The sequence below is a fragment of the Glycine soja genome, chromosome 8 (assembly GCF_004193775.1).
Source record: "Glycine soja cultivar W05 chromosome 8, ASM419377v2, whole genome shotgun sequence".
Classification (NCBI taxonomy): domain Eukaryota; kingdom Viridiplantae; phylum Streptophyta; class Magnoliopsida; order Fabales; family Fabaceae; genus Glycine; species Glycine soja.
The window spans coordinates 47,017,866-47,043,744 of record NC_041009.1 but is presented as its reverse complement, the minus strand read 5'-3'; the positions used below and the strand labels follow the sequence as shown (position 1 = coordinate 47,043,744).

General features: G+C 34.3%; 5 protein-coding genes across 5 annotated transcripts; 1 reads left to right on the top strand and 4 right to left on the bottom strand.

The window, feature by feature from the left end:
* Window positions 1-1,116: 1,116 nt before the first annotated feature.
* On the bottom strand, window positions 1,117-4,071 carry LOC114423759 (putative receptor protein kinase ZmPK1). The gene has a single exon (XM_028390630.1). The coding sequence runs from the start codon at window positions 3,749-3,751 to the stop codon at window positions 1,361-1,363; it is 2,391 nt and encodes a 796-aa protein (XP_028246431.1). The 5' UTR covers window positions 3,752-4,071; the 3' UTR covers window positions 1,117-1,360.
* Window positions 4,072-6,415: 2,344 nt separating this feature from the next.
* On the top strand, window positions 6,416-8,985 carry LOC114424611 (putative receptor protein kinase ZmPK1). The gene has a single exon (XM_028391477.1). The coding sequence runs from the start codon at window positions 6,462-6,464 to the stop codon at window positions 8,844-8,846; it is 2,385 nt and encodes a 794-aa protein (XP_028247278.1). The 5' UTR covers window positions 6,416-6,461; the 3' UTR covers window positions 8,847-8,985.
* A 428-nt stretch (window positions 8,986-9,413) lies between these two features.
* Window positions 9,414-13,081, bottom strand: LOC114423758 (uncharacterized vacuolar membrane protein YML018C). The gene is made up of 4 exons (XM_028390629.1): window positions 12,951-13,081; window positions 12,134-12,822; window positions 11,615-12,035; window positions 9,414-10,128 (listed from the first exon to the last, which is right to left on the bottom strand). The coding sequence occupies exons 2-4, from the start codon at window positions 12,710-12,712 to the stop codon at window positions 9,812-9,814; spliced, it is 1,317 nt and encodes a 438-aa protein (XP_028246430.1). The 5' UTR covers window positions 12,713-12,822; window positions 12,951-13,081; the 3' UTR covers window positions 9,414-9,811.
* Window positions 13,082-14,308: 1,227 nt separating this feature from the next.
* LOC114423757 (desumoylating isopeptidase 1-like) lies at window positions 14,309-17,129 on the bottom strand. Its single transcript, XM_028390628.1, has 5 exons — window positions 16,953-17,129; window positions 16,032-16,130; window positions 15,814-15,911; window positions 15,160-15,476; window positions 14,309-14,972 (listed from the first exon to the last, which is right to left on the bottom strand). The coding sequence occupies exons 2-5, from the start codon at window positions 16,038-16,040 to the stop codon at window positions 14,554-14,556; spliced, it is 843 nt and encodes a 280-aa protein (XP_028246429.1). The 5' UTR covers window positions 16,041-16,130; window positions 16,953-17,129; the 3' UTR covers window positions 14,309-14,553.
* A 1,389-nt stretch (window positions 17,130-18,518) lies between these two features.
* LOC114423756 (protein root UVB sensitive 4-like) lies at window positions 18,519-24,789 on the bottom strand. Its single transcript, XM_028390627.1, has 10 exons — window positions 23,960-24,789; window positions 22,475-22,621; window positions 22,146-22,292; window positions 21,050-21,112; window positions 20,885-20,961; window positions 20,503-20,608; window positions 20,007-20,109; window positions 19,763-19,911; window positions 19,583-19,648; window positions 18,519-19,055 (listed from the first exon to the last, which is right to left on the bottom strand). The coding sequence occupies exons 1-10, from the start codon at window positions 24,401-24,403 to the stop codon at window positions 18,816-18,818; spliced, it is 1,542 nt and encodes a 513-aa protein (XP_028246428.1). The 5' UTR covers window positions 24,404-24,789; the 3' UTR covers window positions 18,519-18,815.
* Between the last annotated feature and the right edge of the window lie 1,090 nt (window positions 24,790-25,879).

The following is a 25,879-nucleotide window of genomic DNA, read 5'->3' as shown; positions in this document are numbered from 1 at the left end:
TGAGGATATTTCTATTATGTAGCTTGGACAAGCCAAAACCTGTTACCTTGGGCTGATAAATTGAGTCCAACATTTGCAAAATACTAGGATACTTAGTATATGTAAGAAAAATATATTATATATGTAAAATGCTAAGATTGTCTAACGTTTTTCTAGACTTTTGCCAAATAAAACTAAAGTGTTAACCTGGCCGTTGTTCGGAAGCATCCAACCCTTTTATATTATAAATGCTTTTACAACAGCCTGTATATTCTATCCTTATATTTCTAGGACAACGAAATATCTTAGTTAAAACTTGATGATTTTGATTTTGATCAATTGAGACGTTGTAATTGTTATAAGGCAACTTAGGCAATTGACTTAGCCTACTTAAACATTTAGTGCTTATTGCTTGATATCAAGGCCCCTTTAGACAAGAACCTTAGGTTCATTAGCACGTCACGGGCTTAAATATTTAAGCTGTTAGTATAATACTATTATTAAATGTCAATGATACATATATGCATTAGGCATTTAAGAGATAATAATAGTGTGCGTCTGCAAGCGGACAAGTGAAATGGGCAATTAATAAAAGAAGAAAAATTGTGAAATTGTGATTTTGATTATGAGTAAATATAATATTGAACTCCTGTTTCTTATTGTTGACTCTTATATGACTCATACTTCATGATATTATATGCAATGACACTTTATTTAATTTTTTTATTGATTAAAATCTTTTATAGACAGTCATTTCATAGACTTTAACAATTAGCTCTAACGATAATGACACTTTATAATGATAAAATACATATTTTCCAAAAAATGAACACGTTTTAAAAATTAAATAGGACCAATTTATTTTACTTTTTTATATATTCCAAAGTTAAAATTTAAATTTTTATTTTTGAAAGATGAATCTATTAGTCCTGCACCCTTTCATGGACCACATATCATAAGATCCCTTTTCTTAAAAGTATGCACTTTTCCAAACCCAGAAAATTGAAGGAATTCTGAGATTTTTTTTTCTTGCAACAAATATTTTTCTATATTCACCCTTCAGAATTTTTATATATTATAAGCAAATAAATAGATTCTTAAGAAGTTTTCATCATAATCTGTTTCGAAGAGCGCAGGTTAACCATAAGACTTCAAACAAGGGAAATTTATTTATCTTAAACAACTTTACAAATTACAAACACCACATGAAAGACAAAAATATAGAATTAAAAAAAAAGTATATATATAGAAGCATTCTAAAATGTAAAATCTACTTCCTTGCGGTGAGTACCTGATACGTCGAAAGTAGCCATCAAGAGTTGATAATAGTATTATGAGGTATACCATTAATTAGCATTATGAGGACCAAGAAATGTAACCATCAAGCATTGATGATATTACGAGGATCACTTTCATGGCTTTGTAGCATTTCTACCACATGGCTCATGGTGGGCCTTACATCTTTGTCTTCCTCCACACAGTCCAAAGCAACTGTAGCCAAAAGGTTCATCTTACATTCATCATAATTTGTCTTAATTGCAGGATCAATGATGTGCTCTAACCAAGATGTGGCACTCCTTTTCTCTCTCACCCATGTTACCAGCCTTCCATTGTATGGCTCTTCTCCATCAATGTTTTGAACACCGGTTGTTGTTGGGCTCTTCCCAGTTATCATCTCCAATAGAACAATTCCATAACTGTAAACATCAACCTTTGAGGTGATTGCTAAGTTCAGAACCCACTCAGGTGCCATATACCCTCTGGTTCCTCTGATCATTGAAAAACTTGAATTGTTGAGGTTGTTTCTATTTAGTAGCTTGGACAGGCCAAAATCTGCTACCTTGGGCTGATAACTAGCATCAAGAAGTATGTTCTGGGGCTTTATGTCACAGTGCAAAATCCACTCCAAGCATTCTTCATGAAGATATGCCAGAACCCTTGCCGTTCCAAGAGCAATGCTATATCTCTTACTCCAATCAAGTGTGTTGGATGAGAGATTTTGTGCCAAAGAACCATTCTCCATGTACTCATACACCAACAACCTATGCTTTCCCTCAGCACAATATCCCCACATTTCAATCAAATTCATGTGGTTGAGCCTTCCAATGATGCTCACTTCAGCAAGGAATTCTCCTTCTCCTTGCTTAGCATCATAGAGTCTCTTAATTGCAACATGTCTTTGATCTGATAAAATGCCTTTGTACACAATCCCTCCTGCACCTCTTCCAATCTCTTGGCTGAACCCCTTTGTTGCCTTCTTCAACTCCAAATAACTATATTTTCTGAATCCCACCGCTGCAAGATGGTAGCCTTGCTGATCTGCACTAGACGTTTTGAGGTTCCAAATCAAGAAACCCCAAATCAGGAAAAAGAAAATCACTTCTAAAGCCCCAACTGCAGTAGCAAGCCACAGAAAAAATCTCACCAAACGATTTTCTGGCTTTCTAACATAGTCTTTGTGAAGCTTCACAGAACAAACATGATCATCTGCACTCACAGATTCTTCCTTGGAGAAGTTATTGGTGATTGGCAGCCTCAAGTAAATTGCTCCGTTAAAACTTGGTGAACGCCTTCCATTCAACAACTGTGACTTTGTAAAGCAGCTAAATATTTGGTTACCATCATATCTGTACTGAAACCCTTTGCAGTTACAATCTTGCAAACACAAATTCACACAGTTTATGTATGTACTGTTTTGGACAAAATTGTGATCATAACCATATAACTCAACGCCCTGTATCTCCAAAAAGATAGACTCATTTCTGCTGCAAGTAAGATCAAACATGGGTTCACACCCGTAAGACCAATCACTATGGTTCTTCACTCTGTATCCTGGTAAACACGAGCATCTCCGTCCCCTTTTAGGATCATAACTGCAAGTGCTGTTAGCACCACAAATCCCATGACTGGTGCATGCATCAAATATGAATTGCCATGAAACATACCATTTCTTTAAAGCCTCATTTCTACTGTACACACGAGCGTTTCCATCTGAATCCAGTTTTAATCTTCTTGGCATCACCGTGCCATGATCATCCGTGGAAAAATCATAATTATCCGATGAAGTGAAATTTCCAATAGAATTTAACACTGCAACTCTGCTGCTGTTGTAATTAAACCTTCCAGCTTGCCAACTGAGTAGCCATGGTGGTGGCCAATATGTGCTTGAGACATCAGGACCATCATAAATAAGACGAAGAACGTTGTCATCATCAAATAGCATCTTATAGAAACCAGGAGAATGGTTAGTCTGGCTTCTTGAAGACACTAGTTGTGTGTATCTGGTAAGTAATTGACCGGGAAGGAGAGTATCAGTTGGGGTATCAAAACTTTGCCACAAAATGGTTCCTTGGAGATCAAGTAACACAAGATTGCCATCATCTTGGAGATGCAACTTTACTGGAGCATCTGATGCTGTGTTTGATGACCATGTAGTGATTTGACCTGCACCAACCAAGACCATGTTACCACTGTTTAAGAGGGAAAGCTTTGATAGCCTTCCATTAACGGGTGTTTCACGGTTTGCCATCCAAACCACGGTGTGGTTGTTGTTGTGAGTGTGAGGGTCGTTGAACCATATGGCAAAGGAGAAGGCATTTTCACCAACTTGAAAGAAGCCAGCACAGAACATTTGATTTGGGGAGACAATAACGTCTTCTGCGTGTTTCTCCACTGAGAGGGAGGACCCCTTGTTCAATGACAATAGGGAAGATGAAGAAGATTGGAAAGAAAAAAGCAGGACTAATAAAAAGAGTGAGATAGAGAAAGCCATGGTCGTGCAATTTGCAAACCAATTTCTGGATGATTTATGTGCGAATGTGAATGATGCCCCTATTTGTATGTAAGAAAAAGGATAATGCTAAATGGTATGGCGCCAACCCCACTTGTTCATATTTTATTCTAAGTATGTTAAGAGCTATTGCTGTATGAATAGAAGACTATTTTAAGAAGAAAACCACAAAGACTTTTAACATCGATGACTCTGGTCTATCTTTGTTGGAAAATAATGTGAAGACCCTTGAATTTAATTAATTTGATCGGTGCAACGCACAATAAAAAATGAATAGTTATCGTGTTGAAAATCAATTTGTTTGTGGAAATTGGAAAGACGTGTTGCAGCAGTGGTTGTGGAAATTGGAAAGACGTGTTGCAGCAGTGGTTGTGGATGCTTTATGAGTGAATATTTGTACATAAGAAAAACAATTCTTGTATTATCTCTATATGGTGAGATCTTGCCGTGGTTTGTCTTCCAGAGACTTTTAAAATCAATGACTCTGATCCATCTTTGTTCGAAAATCATGAGCGGACCCTTGAATTTAATTAAACTAGATTTTTCTATCCTCGTGGTGCTTGGAGTTAACATATTTTTATTTGAATTTGTCTTGTATGTAGTTAATGTGTTATATTTTTATATTTATACTTTTATAAAAAAAATATAATTTCATGATAATAATTTAAAAATTAATGTGACATTAAATAAAATATTTATTTCCGTGAGTTTAAGTATTGATTTTATAAGATTAATTAAGTTTTTATTGCATTTGTTTGATGATCAAGTGGTGATTTGACCTGCATCAACCAAGACCATGTTTCCACTGCTTAGGGAAAGCTTTGAGAGCTTTCCATTAACAGGTTGTTCACGGTTTGCCATCCAAACCACGGTGTTGGTTTTGTTGTAGTGAATCTTGAGACTTGTTGAACCATATATGACAAAGGAGAAAATAAATGTTTTGTGCATTGTTAATTCATAGGTAAATGTACCAAATTGTTATAAGTAGTAAAGTATTTAGATGTCTGAGTGTCAAATCCATATATACTTTGTTCATATTTGTGTTGGTGTATATCCCAATTTTTAAGCAAGAGAAAAGTAGAAGAGACGGAAAAGTAAAAATAAAAATAATGATAATATGTTTTCATGCTTAAAAATAAATTCAGAGTTTAAAATATGATAAAAATATATTAGAACCTAACATGCCAAAATTACTTGTGATGCAATGTTAGATAAAAATAGAAAATTGCATTAAGATTAAAGATGCATAAAATATGCTAAACAAATCTCACTTTATTTCTAGCAATGATTTCATTTAAATGTCCTTTTCTAATTCTTAGAAAATAATCATTTTTCAATGCATTACCTCTTAAACAATACATGAGCATAATCAATAAAAAAATCAGCACAGAAAAGAGCAATACAGACTAAATTAAAATCATGGGAGACTTTACACTTTAGGGGTTAGTGCGGATAGAAGAAGAGAGAGGATGGATAAAGAAGGGAATAATGGACATAAAAAGAGGATTTCCCTTGTTGAGATAATGAGATTTGGGATGTATTCTTTAAACAACTCTAAGTCTCATCGTCTTCCTACTCCTTTTATAGGCATTTTAAACTTCACGCAACCTCCCGCTAAGCAGGCCTTCTAGGCTTAGCTAGTATGACGGTGATCATGTGTCTAGCGCGAAATTCGCATTAAAGACGTCTTTGGGCTTTTTTATGTGTCTTTTTTGCATTAAATTTGTGTTGGATCGATCTTTAACTAGGCTTTATTTCTATTTATAAGACTCAACTAATTTTAAATCATATGCCTGTTTTTTTATAAGATCCACTCTAACGTTTTTTACATTAATTATTTTTATATTAAAAATACCAATAATTTAAGAAAAAGAAAGAATGTATTAACAACAAAAAAATTAGGAAAGAGGAGTATTAATTACAGAAATAATTTTTAAAAAATTATAATTTTAAGATGTATGAAAAATGTCAATTCTAATATGGAGTTAAATATGAAGACGACTTAAAAGTAGCAATAGATGAGATTAGAGATTAATGAAAGTGAACTTCTTAAACTTCCAAGTTTTCGCAGCCACCTTCATTGAGATCAAGGGACAATAGTTACGTCTAGATTTTCATCTACCAAAACAAGGACTCGCCTGCCAGTATGGCATTTTCATGTAACAGTGTTCATTCTTTAATGGCCTCCAACAGTTTGTCTTACATGAAAGTGAAAGGAATAAATAATCATTATTGCAACGTGTCGTAAAGGTCATTTGAGTTCTTTGTAACTCTTAAATAACTTTAAATCTTATTTATTAATTCATATATGGTAATATCACCAAGAATTATATTTTTAATTAGTACTCACATGATCTTAAAAGTTAGTTACTTGAAAAAGTCTTGTACAATTTTGTTTTAATCTTAATATTGAAAAATGATCTAATTATCTATATTTATACTTCTCATTTTGCAGAATAAGAGAGATTTTTTTGGGTTTGAGAACTAAAACCAACCACCGAAAAGTTCAGGAACGAAAATTATAAATTTGAAAAAATTTAAAGACGACCTTATTACTACAACGTGTGATGAAGGGCATGTAAGTTTTTCATAACTCTTAAATAACTTTAAATCTTATTCATTCATTAAAGGTAATATAAGCAAGAATTATATTTTGAAAAAGTACTCACACGAACTTGCATCCAATACGAGTATGGCTTTGTCAATCACACTCTTTCTTCTAGCATCGTTATTGTCTTTCCAAATTTCATCTTCATCATCATCATTGAGAAAGGGATCTTCCCTCTCAGTGGAAAATCCACAACACGTTCTTGTGTCACCAAATGGCATGTTCAGTGCTGGCTTCCTTGCCATTGGTGAGAACGCATATTCATTTGCAATATGGTTCACTGAGCCTCATTTCCACAGCCCCAACACCGTCACTTGGATGGCAAACCGTGACCAACCCGTGAATGGGAAGGGCTCGAAACTTTCCCTCACACACGCCGGCAACATAGTTTTGGTTGATGCTGGTTTTAACACTGCTTGGTCTTCAAACACCGCTTCATTAGCCCCAGCTGAGTTGCATCTCAAAGATGATGGCAATCTTGTGTTACGTGAGTTGCAAGGAACCATTCTGTGGCAAAGTTTTGATTTCCCAACTGATACTCTCGTTCCTGGCCAACCTCTTACCAGACACACGCTACTTGTGTCTGCAAGAAGCGAGAGTAACCATTCATCTGGTTTCTATAAGTTTTTCTTCAGCGATGATAACATTCTTCGTCTTGTCTACGATGGCCCTGATGTTTCCAGCAATTACTGGCCGAATCCCTGGCAAGTAAGTTGGCACATTGGAAGGACTCTATTCAATAGTAGTAGAATTGCAGCGTTGAATTCTCTGGGCCGATTCCGTTCATCAGATAATTTCACTTTTGTGACATTTGATTATGGGATGGTGCTGCAGAGAAGGTTGAAATTGGATTCTGATGGTAATCTCCGAGTTTATGGTCGAAAAAGTGCAGTAGAGAAATGGTATGTTTCATGGAAAGCAATTCGAAATGATTGTATAATTCATGGGGTTTGTGGACCCAACAGCACTTGTGGTTATGATCCAAAGAGTGGAAGAACATGCAAGTGTCTTCCAGGGTACAGATTGAGGAATCACAGTGATTGGTCATATGGGTGTGAACCCATGTTTGATCTCACTTGCAATTGGAACGAGACCACTTTCTTGGAGATGCGCGGTGTTGAGTTTTATGGCTATGATAATTATTATGTAGAAGTTAGTAACTATAGTGCTTGTGAGAATTTGTGCCTGCAAAATTGCACTTGTCAGGGATTTCAGCACTCCTATAGCCTAAGAGATGGCCTCTATTACAGGTGCTATACCAAAACAAAATTCCTCAACGGACAGCGTTTACCAAGATTCCCAGGAACAACATACTTGAGAATTCCTAAAAGTTATAGTTTATCTGTCAAAGAATCTGCTATTGACAGTGTAGATGATCATCATGTTTGTTCAGTTCAACTTCAAAGAGCTTATATCAAAACACTTGAAAGCCGTGTTGTGAGGGTTTTGCTGTGGTTTGCTGCCGCACTCGGAGCTTTTGAAATGGTTTGCATTTTTGTGGTTTGGTGCTTCCTCATTAGGACAGGCCAAAAGTCTAATGCAGATCAACAAGGCTACCATCTTGCAGCAACAGGATTCAGAAAGTTTAGTTACTCAGAGCTGAAAAAGGCTACAAAGGGGTTCAGTCAAGAGATTGGAAGAGGTGCAGGAGGGGTTGTGTACAAAGGCATTTTATCAGATCAAAGACACGCAGCAATTAAGAGACTCAATGAAGCTAAACAAGGAGAAGGAGAATTCCTTGCTGAAGTGAGCATCATTGGAAGGCTCAACCACATGAACTTGATTGAAATGTGGGGATATTGTGCTGAGGGAAAGCATAGGTTGTTGGTGTATGAGTACATGGAGAATGGCTCTTTGGCACAAAATCTCTCATCCAACACACTTGGTTGGAGTAAGAGATACAACATTGTTCTGGGAACGGCAAGGGTTCTAGCATATCTGCATGAAGAATGCTTGGAGTGGATTTTGCATTGTGACATAAAGCCACAAAACATACTCCTAGATTCCAATTATCAGCCCAGGTTGGCAGACTTTGGTTTGTCTAAGCTCCTCAACAGAAATAACCCCAACAATCCAAGCATCTCAATGATCAGAGGCACAAGAGGATATATGGCACCTGAGTGGGTTTTTAACCTGCCTATCACATCCAAGGTAGATGTTTATAGCTATGGAATTGTTGTTTTGGAAATGGTAACTGGGAAAAGCCCAACAACTAGTATCGATGACATTAATGGTGAAGAGACATATGATGGAAGGTTGGTGACATGGGTGAGAGAAAAAAGGAGCAACAGCAACACATCTTGGGTGGAGCAAATAATAGATCCTGTTATTGGACTAAATTATGATAAAAGTAAGATTGAAATTTTGATCACAGTGGCTTTAAAATGTGTACTGGAAGACAGAGATTCAAGGCCCAACATGAGCCAAGTAGTTGAGATGCTTCAATGTCACGGAAGTGATTCTCATTGATAATTCGGTAGTCTCATTCTTCATCGTTAATTTCAACATAGTACATATCATAGCTAGATAATTTTTACTTAAATTTCATTGTTCTGGAATTACGTAAGTTTTCTTTGTTTTTTTTATGAGTATCTTCTTTCGGAGACAATCTTATTTAAAACATGACTCAGTACTGAATGTAGACAGTTCTCTAAATAGAGATTCAAACCTTTGTTTACTATCTCTTTTTTTTTTTTTTTTTACAATGATCACATTTAAGTTTGAACTTATAATCTCGAGCACACTATCCAAATCCCCTCCCTCAACTAGGCCCGCCCTAGTGATTCTCTTTTAGGTTTATCCGGTGCTTCCTCAAAAAAATTAGAGAATGTATTTCCTTACCCCAAAATAATAAAATAAATATAATAATTGTCCGTTAAATTTGAGAAAATTTTGATTCTACAAATTTATTCATTCACAAAAAACTATAATAAAAAAAAACATGACCTAATGAGTCTGTTTAACAGAGGATTACATAAGACAATTCAAATTGATTTTTTTCGGGTAAACAAATTGTTGTATATAAGACATTTGATATAATATTATGAAATGAAAGACTATGACTTGAAACCTTTTAATCAAGTTTAAGAGATAGAACTAAACATTTACAAAGTATCTCAAAATCAATAGAATCCCATACTTATCATTACATGTGGTACATGGGAGAACCCTTTCTTAAGGGGTCGTCCACTAAGGCACTCAAACCATCAATGAAAATCTCAACCAAGTAATAATTTGCTGAACTACATGGCAATTTACATGTCTGACCAGGCGCAATCTCTCATGTGTTCGTCTAGTGAACCATCTTCCGTTGTTCTACCTTTTCTATTTTCCTGTCTGGTATAGTAGTACATTTCAGATTTTGCAACTAATCTGGCATGGTTACAAAAAGACCACCCGTCAACTAAACCGTGAAGTGAATGTAATGTACAATGCTATGATATGGCAACTGAATCTTGGCTTATAGACAAAGTAAGCTCTTCAGTCCTTGTATTCAAGTTCTCATTTTCCAATGCCACAGTAGTTTCTGTGGATTTGCTAAAAGTATCAGAAGGAATGTTGATTCCAGTGAAGCCAATCATGACAGCTATCGCTCCAAGGTAATCCATAAAGCGCAGAGCATTGCCAGTCAAGGTATCCACAATGGCAGCCAATGGGACCTGAATTGTAAGACCAGCTGTGGCTACTGTGGTAGATGTGAGAAGAACAGCCTTGGCCCACAAGTAATCACTCAGCACATTATCCAGCAATCCTAGTTTTGAATAGGAAAAAATCCATACATTATGAAATGTACATGTCAAATAGAAAAGGAAAGTCATCAACTATAGTACCAATACAAGATCCATGAGTAAAAAGGAATTGTTGAAAGCAATAAAATATCAGTTGTCTTAGAGGAAGTGAAGTACTGGACATTTGTTACATGTAAAGTTTAAATGTAGGAAAAATATACAACTCTTTAAAGTTTGAGGAGTAAATGCAGATTTATTTTCCACATCTACCATAAAATAGGAAACTCAATAAGCAAAAATATAATAATGCAAATGACTTTCTAGCTTCTCATCACTTCACTATGAATGTCAAAAGTGAAGTAATAATGCGTAGTTCTGTTTTTAAGTTTGACAATTCTAATACAGGTTAATAGATTTATTATTTTATGGAAATTTAACATAATCTCTATAACCATATTCTGTAATATATGTATTTAGCTAATGAAGGTGCTTTTGTGTCTAGGTCTTCTTGACAAATACTAAAGACATACAATATCTCCAATAAACTAGGAAATGAAAAGCATTTCTTGAGAAAATCTAATTAAGCCTTGCCAAACAAAAATTAGGAACAATAAAAAGAATTTAGCAATTTCTTTTTTCCTTCCCACTGTTTCCTATCTCTATTTACAGGTAAGGTTGTGTTTATGTTGACACTTCCTAGATCCCACAATGGTAGGAACCTCATGGACTAGGCCATCCTCAAAATGAGTTTAATCCAATTTCACATTAGTTTATTTCCAACTCCCTAAAAATGCTTAAAATGATGTGGTTTCTCACAAGTAAAACGTGCCGATCCACAGTGCACAAGGTTCCCACATAATGGGATCTAGAAAGGGTGGATATATGCATCCTTAACTCCACAAGTGGACAGGTTGTTTCTAGGATTTTAAACCATGATTAGCAGGTCACTTGACAGCAACCTTACCATTGCACCAGGGTTCGCCTTCCATGTGCTTTCTTATAGTTGGGTCATAACATGGTAAATTCAAGTTTTCCACTCTAAGCTTTGACATGGGTTCACATTACCCACAATAATTGACATTATTAATAATTTGCTTCATTATCATAGAATCCTATTTTTAGGTCTAGGACCCTGGTATTTGAACACAACATTGTGTGTCCAACTAATATGGTTCAAGCAAAGGTAGACCCACTTAGGTGACAGAACTCTCCCTAGCAAGTTTTCAATACAGCTATTTTTCACATTTTGCAAGCCGTTTTGTTTTCTTGCATGTAAGTGGTAACTATTGTTTCGAGTCACAAATGGAAATTCATTAATATCATTCATGATTTTAGGCTTTTAACTTCAACCATTTAGTCATCTATTATCAGTGAAACTTCTAGCCCCAATTGTGAACCTCTATACTCTATCATTCGAACTAACACATTATTGAAGTTATAAAGGTTATTTCACTTAGAACCTTACATTCTAAAATTCAAAACAAAATGTAAGAAACAGTGAATACTGACCTTTACCAATTATCAGACCAAGCTGCTTCCAGGTTAGTGTACTAAAAGATTCCTTCTTGGTAAAATGCAGTATGAGGGCAACTGGAAGAAAAATCAAAACATTGAAAAGCCCAAGAAATCCAAGAAACTGAGCTGTACTGGCTTCACCACTTTTTCCATCATCATCAGGTAATTTCTTGCGAATAAGAGTTATATAAACTGCATATAATCCTGCGGAAGCAAGTGCAAAAATGTCTCCAAGAAGAGGATTCGATGCAACTGTTGCTAAACCAGATTGCGAATCACCTAGACTTACAATTATTGTTCCTGCCATACAAAGAAGAACACTGAAAAGCTTTAACCAAGTAAACCTCTCGCCCAAGAATGCTAGGGATACCAGGAAGGTAAAAAGACTGGATGCACTGCTTAAGATTGTGTTTGACTGCATATCACATAAAAAGAAGGAAGTAATCAAAACCAAAAAATTAAGTGAAACAGAACTTAAAATTCCAGAGGTTAATTAAATCCAAATTTACTTACTGTGACTGTAGTATACTTCAATGACAGGTTAAAAGTGAGTTGAGCTAAAAACCAAAATGGGCAGATCAAAAGACTAACTTTGGCCACTCTGCACCGACTCCACCGCCCTTTCTCATCAAGGTGATTACTGATATTTTCAATCACATTAACTTGATCAGCCGATACCCCTACCACCTTATCTGCTGGAAGCAATTCAGAACCATTGTTCCTTTCTTGAATAACATCAACCTCTTCAAGAACCAAGGATTCACTAGCTTCATTCCCAGCATCATTATCTTTGAGAAGGATGGCCTTCTCTGACTCGCCTACCCTTCCTTTCGAATGTGGATTACTCTTCTCACTCCTCCAAAACCATAAACTCCCATAAGAATCCTCCAAATACCTCCCAATCTCAACAATTGGAATCAACACCACAAATAAAGAATTGCAGATGTAAGTAACAAGGAATGGTGACACACCAGCTTCTACAACAGACTGCACTACAAAGCTAGCAGCTATCCAAATTGTTGCCACGGCAAATATGTATACCAAACCCAAACCCCATTTCCATGCTTTACTATTCTCATCTTTTGAACCCATGTCTATGTATCCCCCAAACCCAAACTCCAAAATCTAGATTACTCAGAAAGCAAAACCCTACCTAATGGGAAAATTATCAATACCCATTTGGAATTCTAGCGAAATATCACCTAAAAGCAACAAAAGGCCAGAAATTGGATTAAACACACACATTTAGATAAATAATGATAAAATGAAGCAATATTTGAAAGGGGAAAGATCACAATTTGACACAAGCGATTAGCACATTAGGATGTACCTGTATGAGAATCCATGATGGTTAATCGGAAAAAGAAAACCCAAGATTCGTAGAAATTGATTTTCCATATTCGGTGTGAAGCATGCGCGCAATGTTGATTATCTTTTTAATTTATTTTATTTTATTTTTTGTTTTGGGATAAAAGTCAAAACGCGTTGAAAACGAATCCTCGGGGCGACCGAACACGCAAGCGAATGGGTGGGTCGGTTCCGAATGTCGTACGGTACAAGGGGCATATTTTTAACATAATGATGTTTAAAAACTACCACAAAACAACACTTCCTTCTCTAGATGTGTTTGCGCGGACGTACTAACATAGTAATGATTTTTACTCCAACTATAATATTTCTAAATTAAAAGAACAACATATATTGACTCATGTAATTCAATAAATAACCTACTAATTCAATCATTAACTCATTTTTTCATTATCATAATCAAGTCAATTATCGGTTCAACTTTTAAAACACTTGATAAATGTATTGGTACAATGATTTAACTTTGATTGAATAGTGATTGAACCATTTTAGCTCCATTCCTCAGTCACCCGCGTGTCATCACCGAGCATGTGCCTATTTAGTTAGTATCTTGATCACATTGTCGACACTATAACTGAAGGAGCACTTTTGCTTTAGGCTTATGTGTGAAATATATGAATACTTGGAGTGATTTCACCACATTTCGCATCATACATCAAGCACCCAGTAGAGAGTCCCTCTAACAGTACATGTGCATCTCCATAGAGATAGCATACAATCCAATTTTGAGTGCTTCATAAAGCATAGTACTTTCCCTTTTTGTGATTAAGGATTTATTTGAGAGGATTAATAAGGAACTTAAGTCCATGTTTGATCCAAGAATGGTTACTGAGAGCACTGAAACTTATTCCTCCATGTAGTGCACATTAGCACTCACATATTTACAGACTGACTTTCAACTGTTAAAATCTATCGGTAAGCATCCGTCGGTAAATATGAATATAAGCATTTGTTGGTAAATATGAGCATGTTCTATTATTTTGCATCTCATGTTCACTTTGTAATATTTCATCTTTTTTATCTTTGTATTATTTCATCTTGACATTTTGTATGAACATGTTGACTTACTTTGATTTGTTTCATATATTTGCCCCACTTTTTATTTATTAAGTTACCCAACTATTTAATTTATTTAAAAAACTAAGCATAAAAATAATTAATATTTTATTTAATAATTTATTAAAGTTATTAACTTACAAAAACAACCCTTTTCAATTTTTCTTCTAGAAATACTTCACGAATATCTTATCTAAAGCTGGATTAAAGCTACCACTAAAACCACTTTATATACTTCTATTCTGCTACATGAAAAGAGCCTGCTTAAAAACATTATAATCCAATAGTTATATTCAGAAAATGTGGTGAAATGATTCCCTTAATCAGCATTTCATCCGACATGCACATTAACTTGAAACCATTAAGTAAACTCATAGAATAGGTGCTACAAGTTGATCATGTTTTTCCCGGTTCAAATAATAACCAATGATATGAAACACCGCAATTATTGCAGTGATAGTAAGTAGAGGTTTTAGACCCACAAATCGTTTTCTGATGAAGAAAAGTAGCTAATTCTGAGACACAGCAGTAGTATGGCCGTATCTTTGCATGACTCTTTTAGTGGCTAGAGCTGCAGCCTCACTAGCACGCATTGTCCCACTTGCCATAATTGCAGCAAACTCTTTGAGAATCTCATCTTGAACCTTGTTGCGTGCATCTCCAAGAGGGTCTGCTGTGACCCCATTTAGTGATGGCTTTTGTGGTTGCCCTGTTGTGTTTGCAGAAGGTGCTGCCTTAGAGTTTTCATCTTTGCCCTTCACTTCCTTGTTCACCTCTCTGCTCACCCCATTCTCACTGGATGAGTTGGAGGTACTTGAGTTCTTTTGGGTGTTAGCTGAAACATTCAGAGTAGTTGCAGGCTTGAATTGTGGTACTTGAGGAACTCCACCAGATTTCAGTGTTGTCTCAAGATTCTGTATCATAGGCACTGCAAAATGAAAAGTGGTAAGATTAATACGCACATGAACATAAATGAAGAAAGATCACTCTAAATAAGATTCTGCTTAAAACTCTCTATAGTTTGTTAAAGATGAATGAAAATGAACAAAGGGTGAAAATGAAAAATATGCAATAATGTAGATGCAGGTAAGTGACATGGAAATGCAATAACTCACATATAAGAGCTCCCATTGGGCTGCTCATGACTTCATTGGGCAGCTGGAGAATATATTCAGGAATGGACGCACCAACCAAAAATTGAGCAACCTCATTGCTGAAGTTGTTGCAATTATGAGTAAGCAGACTATATGTTTCAGGCAGGTACTGCGGACTGATTTCCTGCAAATACATTTCAAAGACATCCTTGGGAACATGTGTCACACCTAAGTCTACCACTCTTAGTGGAGTTCCATATGGAGTTGATCCAGCAGGAGAGTGTTGAATACCCCCACCAAAGTAATACTCATTACCATAAACAACAACTCCTGTGTGCCTGAGGTACAAAGTACACAAATATAATCTTTCCACATTCCAACAAAAGAATAGCACTCGTAAGACATTAGATATTAGCATGTACATTAAAAAATGCAAAGAGGAAAAAAGTGGCAAACCCAAGTTTCAGGCATTATCATGTTTTGATTCATATCTATTTCTATAGAAATCCAATAATTAAAATAGACACTACATATACACAGATCACCGCATTGATATTTCAACAAACATGTATAACTTCCCCCCAAAACAAATCCATTTTCATTTGGAATACAACAAGCAATGGCATCAGCCAAAAACCCTTTTGCCCCAGACCAACAATATAGAGAAGCACTCACCATATGCCTTCAATAGCTTTCCCCAAAAAGGACATTGAAAGCTGCCGTGCAAGACCTTGGCTCAAGTCATAAACATTTAGAGTAACCCTGTGACCCTCCTAAGATCAAATATCAAATGAAATGATAAATGTCAAAACAATTGCAAAGTAGTACCAAGATGTTAAATAGAAAATTATCTACAAAAAAGACACTTGGCAAACATCATTAGTACCACATACCTCAGCCATCTGCTGTGGTCCAATTGAAAATTAATTAGCCTCTTTAGTTAAACTTACAAAGGAGTGTTGTAAATACTCCAACAGAAAGATCACAAGAACCTGAAACAGTGAAACTCGGTAAGAATCCTACCAAAACAACCATAAAAGAGAAACACCCTTATGAACTAAACATGTAACAAAAACCACAAAATTACGAGAATAGTATCCTACCAGAAAGCAAGTACATCCACCATTTGTTATCATGAGAAATGTTAGTGGCACTCTATCTGACATTCTCTTTTGAAGACTCTCCCTATGATTGTTTAGTATTTATTGGAAATTACCAATTTTGGTAGGTTTTGCTTCTTGCCAAAATAAAAAACGAAACCTACCAATTTCCAATAAATTCTAACCAATCAAAGAAAGAAAGAGTCTTCAGAAGAGAGCAGAGAGTGCCACTAGCATTCCTCATCATGCATAATCATATTTTTGTGTGCAAAATAACAACAGACGAAATTTGAAAATAAAACCTCGCCCAAATTATTCCAATCTCCCATAAAGTAGGCCTCCAAACAAAAACTAAACATTGTCAAACAGAATAATATCTCAACATGGAACAACTGAATAAGAAAATATTTCATAAAAATAAATAAACGAAACAACAATTCAACATCCACATCCACAAGCAACACAAAACGCAATGACCCTTTCCAAAAAAAAAAAAGACGCCTCGAAATTTTCACAATTTGACCCCCCACACTTGTAACCCAACTCCAAAATTCAAACTTTCAAACATTTATAGATCCAACACAAAATTGGCACCCCAAATTCTATCTTAAGGAACCAAAAAAAAAAAAAAACTCTTCAAGAAAATCAGAATCAATTGATAACGCACACAACAATGAACCCTGAAAAACCCCTACAGGGAAAGAGAGAACTTACACGAAGAATTAACCACGAAGCAACGCAGAAAATTACAAGATTAGAAAGCACGGTTCTTCTGCAACAAGGAAGACAAATCTTTGGAGGGTAAGTCCTAATATATTTTACCTTTCCGTAAGCCCCCAGGACTTTCTAGAACCTACCACCGCTCGCTAATTTCATATCCGCGTGTTTTGGCCATCAATTTATATTTTATTCTATTCTCTGTTTTTATTTGAATTTTTTCTTAAATGCATATTGGTAAACCGTCATTGGTTCATTGTAACGCATTTGGCATTACGTCATTATCGATCGCTTTTGGGAGTATTAAGTGTTTTTTTTTAATAAAATAAGAAATTTTCTTTTTTTATGGTTTGCCTAGATTATTTTTATTTAAATTAAATAGTTCTTTAGTTTATTAAGATGTAAATTTTATCTATTTTTTTAAAAAAATTAAAGTGTTTTGTTTTAAAATTATTTCTTTTAAGTTTAAATAAACTCATGCAAGATATACGGTAGAATAAAAATATGATAAGGTAAGAACTTTAATTATATTTAACGTTTAATAATAAATTAGACAACAATTGAATATGTTTGAATTTAAAAAAAAAAGATAGTTCACTAAAATTATCTATAATTTTCTAAAATTTAACTTATAATTTATTTTATAAATTATGAAAATCATTAAAAAAAATTAACTAAATTATACAAAAATATACTTTATTTAATTAAATTAGTTACTTTTCTTATAATTATAAACAAATTATCTAATTTTAATTTGCTAACTATTTTTTTAAAAGGAAAATGCTATCCACCATAGCTGTGTGTATTTGTATTCAATACAAAAAAAATTGGACTAAGAAATATTTTTGGTTTTCAAAATTTAATTTAAGAATATTATCATACTTTATCATTTAACTTAAAAAATAAAAATAAAATTTTGTATATATAAGAGATAATCGTGGGAAAAAAAATAGGAAATAAAAAAATTATTTAAAAAAAATAAATGATAAAATATGATAATATCCTTAAATTAAATTTTTAAAAAATAAAGTAACTAATAATTTCATAGTCCAAAATTTTTTGTGTTGAATGTTAATATACTCAAATTAGGATAAATAAGAACTTTAATTATATTTAATGTTCAGTGCACACCAAATAACATATTAGATAACACTTGGATATGTTTGAATTTAAAAAATATTATTTCATTAAAGTTACCTACAATTTTTTAAATATTAACTTTTAATTTATTTTTTATAAACTATGAAATTATAAATAAAAAATTAACTAAATCATACAAAAAATATACTTTATTTAACCAGTTACTTTTCTTATATTTATAAACAAATTATCTAATTTTAATTTTAATTTGTTTACTAATTTTTTAAATTACCTAATTTATTTTCTTATAATAACATTAGTTTTCACTTTCAATTGAATCTTTGGTTGCCAACTATTGCTATTTTGGTCGTGACACGGAAATCATCATAAAATTTGAGGTTTCATTGAGGAGTAATTGGCAATGGTGCAACAGATATAGATGAACTCTACCCTATAACCATTGTGTGCACTGGAAATCGCGTACACAGATAATACAAGTTACATAAACAATAAGAAAAGAAGAGCATAGCCCTTTTTTCTGTGTAAATGTATAATAATACAATTCAGGTACTCATTACATAATCAGTGTATGGGCTTAAAAACACCCTCCAGCAGAAGATTAATTATGATTTATGAATATATTTTTTGGTTATAATGAAAGTTATGAATATACAACACATTTTTTACCTTATTCTTTAGTCTAATCTTCAAAATGAATGGTATCGTATCCCCAAACACTCCCATTGAATAAAGGAGCCAGCCAAATTTTGAAAACTATCATTAATCACATACAAAACTGTATCGAGTCTGCTCTTGTGTTGACAATAGAATGTTCTTCACCATCCAACCCTTTCCCACCATTTGTTCAATCAAATTAGACATATCCCTTTCTGTAGATCTCTTGGCATCCTCAACAATTACAGACCAATCCTCCATTGTTGAGTCTGATGCATGGCTTTCCTCTATAATAATCTCCCACCTAGTACTGTTCAAGAGTAGAGCCTTTCTGATGTAGCAAGCCTGAACATAGGATTTTGTTTTTAAAGTGTCATATCAAAATATATCATTAAAATGAGCAAAACTGGTTTCAGGTCGGAGTTTTTACCTCCCAAAGTAAATGGAGAGTATTCTATTCCAGCTTAAACCAAATTAATTAGTTGAATTTGGATCCTTTTATGTTAGAGAAGTGCTAGCAACACACTTTCTAATACATTCTTTCTAACACAAACTGACTCTACTATTGATTAAAATTTATTGAAAATTACAATAAATTTCCAATAAGTGAAATCCACAATTTTGTGATTTCCAATAAATTTCAGTTAACAGTAGAAACTAGAAAGTGTTAAAGAGTGTTTTGCTAGCATTTATGTTATGAAAGTAAAAGATACAAAAGCAAGTTTAACGGACCCAACATAAACAATTGTGGGTCATACTGTAATTGTTTGTCTTTCTCATAACCAGAGAGGATCCAAATTCAATTAGCTACCAGTAACGGTGCATTAATCATAAAATAGTCGAAAATACACTATGAAGAGTGGTTATGCTACCTGCAGCAAACCCATGATTATATGTACTGCTTTGGCTCCTTCACGTATGGAAAGAAGGATAGACGGCTAGAGGGTTTACCACCATAAGAGACAAGCAAATACGAACAGTTAGAAAACACTACTTTATAGGATGTTAAGAGGAAGAATAGGCCCCCCGGATACTCTCAGAATAATGCTCACCTTTCCGGTTCTTCTTAATCCATCGAAGATCTCAGCGCACACAAAGTAATAATCCTCATCTGTTATACATTGTATTGTCTTCATTGACCACTTGGGTACTTGGTCCTTGGGATTTAGGCACCCTATTCTAATTGGCCACAAGCTTTTACCTGTATCGAACCGTATTAGTTGACTATAAGCTCACTACTGAAGAACAGGACTTGGACAGTATTGAACAGAAATAGAAGAGTCAGCAGCATATCACCTTTCACTCCCAGAAAGTTAATTCCTTCTTTCTCGCTCACCTCTGCAGGGGATGGCACATATCCACACTCAATCCAAGTGCTCAGAATAATTTCAAGCCTATCCTAAAACAATAACACACCAACAAGACAATAAATAAATACTCTCGACAAAAGTCTAATGTCATACAACAAAAAACAGTTTAAAAAATGGATGTTTTTATAAGACAAAATATACAAGTGGAGGGGTAAAATGAACAAATAAAAAGGACATACAGAAACAGAAAAAGACTAAACCAACATATGATAATAATAAAATCTTTCCTTTAATGTGTCAGTAATGATAGCAAATCTAAAACTTGATTCTTTGCACTTGTCTAAAAGTGGAGACATCCGGAATCCCATCACACTTTACATTTTTAATATTAAACGAAGAAAACAAATTAGTTTGTCCTAGATTATAAATTAGAAAAAATTTAATCTACACAATTTAATATTTCAAGCCACTAGAAAACCTACCTTAGTCAAGGTTTGCAGATGGACAGTCTTTAGTCCTTGATAAATCCCAAAAAGGTCCATAGCAGCAAAAAAGGGATAAATAAAGTAATGGAGACCTGCTTGTTGTCTTGCAAGCCAGGAAATAACACAAGTTAAAAGATAAGCCAATTTATTTATGCAAAGAAACTAGAAAAATATATCATACACCAACACAAGTCAAACTGGCTATGTAACATCGTGTAAAGCTTTTGTTTTTCTTGTTAAAGATAAGGTCTTAGTTCCACAGCTTAGCCAACCTATAGTATTATACATCTAACGAACAAGAAGAACATCTAATTAATGTGTGTGTATGTGTATATACACATATATAAAGAATATTTAATTAATGGAGATAGATAACAACCTTCGATGGTTCTCTATCCACAGATTAACAAGTGCAGCAAGCATAAGACCAAGGATGTCAAAGCACACTGTTTGAATCTGAAACAAACATATAAAAAAAATCAGAAAATAATGCATTCAAGATACATATTATGGAAAAAAGAAAGAAAGAAATGCACATGCTGACCTGTGCCTTAGCAGAAATTTCACCAAGGTTGTCTCCTATTGCAAAACTTTGATGAACAGCTGACTGTTTAAACAAAGTGAAAACACCAAAATTCATGGGTCAAAAGATGTTATCAATCACTATACACAACACAAAAGCAGAGAATTTTTGCAAGACACATCCTCTATTGATGAACTTATTGTACATTTAGTTGGGCAAAAGGTAAATCCACAACCAATAAACAAATAGAAAAGATGGGCAGTTCATGCTATCGAAAGCACTTTGTGCTTTATTGAAATGGAATATAAGGTGGTATGGTTTAAGAAGTCACAGAACAAAGAAACTAGCAATCAGTATGACAAGTTGTCTACTAACAGAAATCCAGAGGTCTAAAGAAAAACTGACAGCTTTGGAGGTCCCATTCAAATACTTGATAACATATTTGTATTACATAATTATGGCTAGCATCTATCCGTGTGAAACAAAAGCTCTTATTCAAACATGCAACCAGAATACTGGCACAAAGTACATTAATGACTGTGAGATCTACTAATATAGTAATTAGTAATATCATAATTCATACACAGCAACCAAATCTCTGAATTTTAAGCATACTTACAAGACTTACAAAAGTTGTTATTAAAAGGAACAAAATAATTAGAGTTATTATATTGGCAGCGCAAGAATTGGACATTTCTGTCTAATCTTCTGTAACTCCTCACACCAGCATTGTTACATCATTTCATATAACATATTAGGATGTCAAATAAATTTAATGCCTACCTAGAACACGGCTCTCTTTATTTTTCTGCTATACAGATTATTTTACTACATAACAACTACCATGCGGATTTTTTTTTTAAATCGGCAAATAATAGATATATTAATTGAGGTACAAGGGGTAACACCAACCCATATACAAAGATAAAAACATGAACTCTTAACGTGCAGCACCGACATAGGTTATATCTTATTAACTACCATGCAGATTACTTTGCCTCATATACGAAATTCCATTAAGAGTATAATATCATACAAAGAACAGCTCCAAAACAAGAGACATTTAAAAAAAATCAATTTAATAGAGAACTATATATTGTAGAGGTCTGATCCTTACCCGAGTCGCTAAGTAACAAGCCAGGCTTATTTGTTTAGAAATATTGGCAATAGTTGCAAGAAGCAGGAAGCAACGAGGAAATGCAGGAGTAAGTAACTCAAGTCCAATGCTTGCAACAAAAAGGACAGATGTAGTGAACCGAACCCTCTTTGTACAGCAGGTACCGAAAAGATGACAAGAAAAATTCATCAGATTTCTTCATATATGATTAGCATATAAAAACTGCAGTTTCAAATTAATTGCCACCATCACCTCAAATTGTTATACTTCAGAAGTTCAGGTGACTTTTTAACGAAAATAGATTCATTCAAAAATGAAAGTTAAAATACCTTTAAATTTGTATCAAAAGCAGATGCTAGGCTAGCAGTGTATATGCATCTGCTTAGTCGTCCAAGACCATCTTTTAAGACCCAATTAAGGGCAGCAGCTGATGGAAGGGAATTGGAGAATCCAACTCCCATGGCTGTAAACATTGCCTGAGACCAATCCATTGTAACACAGTAAGTTCTCATGCAAGACAAACCACTACAGTGAGACCTAGAAGAACTTTCATCACAACTTAAATGAGGATAAAATGTGTGACGCATTCATTATGTGATAAGGAAACAGAGAACCCTGTTTAACTCACTCTGTCCCTCTCTCTCTCTCTCTCTCACACATGCATTTTTTTAAAAGCAAATAAATCCATCACACAAATAAGATACATAACAATCTCTCTCCCTCTCTCTCACAAGCACACACTCCTCATTGTATGCATAGGTAGAAGTGTAGAACACATGGCAACTAAGACAGACTAATAAACAAAGTTTAAATTTTTCCACATGAATGAACATATAAGGTATTATCAATTTTCAAAGTAATCCTTAACAACCCCACCACATGGCATGAAACCAAACAGTCACTTAACAACTTCAAACCCATGGCCTGTTTAATTCTCTTCTCACTTTCTTTTTGTTTTAAATCTATTTTCTAAAATAATTTCAAACTACTCAGCAAAATCAATCTCTCATCCAAATTATATTAAATTTTGAAAACTGTTTCCAAAACAAGTATTTTAAAAACCAAAAAAAACAGAAACAGCTAGAATGTTTTCTCATTCTCTTCTTCTGTTTTCCTCGATGCTCAATTCCATTGCCTAGTAGACAAACTTTGGAAAACAAAAATATGCTCATGGGACAAAGACTTTCAAATGTGCTTAGGAGACAAAACAAAATCTAAAAACGGACAATACTTAGATGTAGGTCCATAAGTAATTTGAGTGTTGTTCTTCAATCAGAATTAGAGTTCCCGTGTTGATATTAAACAGGATGTTAGTGAAGTTGTTAAAAATCAATTAACAGAGAAGCAATTAGTTAAGTGCTAGTTCCAATTCAGTTAGGAGTTAGTTACTTTGTTCTATTCAATATGATTCCTTTTGAGTTTTACTCTCAAGCCATGGTTCGCTTCCTTTTCCCCTCCTCAGATTCCTAACAGATATGTAAACGAAGTTTGTCGATAGCCGAGATGAAACTATATCAATTCCAATCAGAGAAGAGCAGGAAAAGGTCGCGGGTTTGATCTCCTCTGCTAACAAAAACTAACATTATAACAAACTAACATTTGCTAATAAGAAAGAAAAAATTACAGGACTTGAACCCGCAACATCTCCTCCTCCCTCCTCCTTCATATTTCCCTAACCATTGGATCAACTTTATATCTCCTCCTATCAAACTATATCTAAGTTGTGTCCTTTAATCCTTTTAATAAAATAAAATTAAAAAAAAAACTGTTTTTGCAAACAATAAACAAACAAGGTGTTAGAAAAAAGTAAATACCTGAGTGGCAAGCACTTGAAGCGCGGAGCTGAAAACACGATGAAGAAGCTTCCATTTGACATACTCCACATAGTTCCCAGTGACTCCTCTCGGAATGAAGAAGTCCCACACAACAGAGCCAAACGCCCTCAGCCACCTATCATCAAAACTCACGTCAGAAGCCGCACTGCCGCCGCCGTCGACGCTCACGACCTGCAAGCAGTTTCCGGTCCAGAAGAATCTCGAGACACTGGCGGGGCTCCTCACCACGAATGGGAGCCGAATTGGCTTCGAAGAAGAGCCCTTCTCGACGCCTCCATCGGAGACGCAGTCGAGGGAGGTTCTGAGCGAGGAAAAGACCGGGAATCGCCGAAAAATGAGGTTTTGCTTAGTGGGTGTTGGTTGCTTGGGGTTTGGAAGGTTCCATGATGGGTGATTGGTGGGTAAGTGAAGAGAGAATGGCATGAGAGTTTCAACGTGAGAGGCTAGAGCTTTCTTCTTCTTCTTTTTTTTGGTTTAAACCACAGGTATCCTACGCCTCCACCGAAGGCAATCTGTTCAAGCCGGTATGATCACTACGACAAAATTCTCCCTCCCTCCAAATATTTAATACAACTGCGTACCCAAGAGATGGTAGAGCTTTGAAGAGTCAGGCCACGTGTTTATGCTATTGGTTTGTTGAAGAAGAAGAAGAAGAAGAAGAATGTTTCGGGCTTTTGAATGGTGCAAATGAAGGAGAGAAGGGAAGAGAATATTGGGATTGGAGGCAGAGAAAGAAAGAGAGACAAGAGAATTTGTGCTTCAAAAAATATTGAGAGGAATACAGTTCATTAGATGGGGAGAAATATTGAGCCGCCAAGGGTTACGGAGATTCATATGCTAAAAGATTAACTAAATTAGAGGAATATTATTTTGAGATAAATAGAAATAGACTTTTAGTATGTATTATTTCTTTTGCAAATGTATTCAATTACAAATAAGTTTTTATATGAATTTTAAGACAACTATTAAAAAGTAAATAAATTTATTATAAAAGATAGTTTGTAATTTAATAATAATAATAATAATATATAAAATCTTTACACCTTTGATCATAGCATAAAAAAATATTTGCATTATTGATCAATACAGTAAAAAAATAATTAATCGATCACAATTAAAGAATTTGGTTAATTTAATTGAATAAAAAAACTTATCTTAAATTAGTATTTTTTTCTAAAATCTTTAAATTTCAACATTTTTCAAATGAATATTTATTGGAAATTCAAGTGGGGCATAATATAAGTTTTGTTTGGTGTAGTAAATGAAGGTAGAAAATGAATGATTGAAATGGAAGTAATATTAGAATTTGGGACCAACCTTGACTTAGAGCTCATGACAATTCACAAATTTCGATATTACTTCCAATGGGGCATGACACATTTAGTGTAAGTATCCTCATTAACCATTAAGATATTTATGAAATAAAGAAAATCTCATTGCTAAATTTGTCCAATTCTAATAAATTTCTTTGGATATTTTCAAAAAAATGGAAAAAATATTATGTTACCACAACTTATCATTATATCATGGATTTAGTAATTATTCAAACGGATCACCTGAAAGTAAAAGTAGATTAAATGAAGGTTTGGAATTTACATGTTGCTCCTAAGTTAAATCACTTTTCTTGGGAAGATCTTAGGAGTTTGCTTGCCCTCTCATAACAAACTTCAAAACACAAGGAGTTTTATGTCTTCATAGGAGTCATTTTTGTGAAAAACTGAATTGAAAACGAAGGACTTTTATTATTTGATTGTGATCATGTAAATGGCAGGTTTTTGGTAAAATATTCAACATAAAATCACATAAGAGAAAATCAAAGATGTAATACCTTAGAAAAATCACACCAAAATAAGAGAGATCTTGAGATTGTATAGGTATGAAATTGTACCGTTGATGATG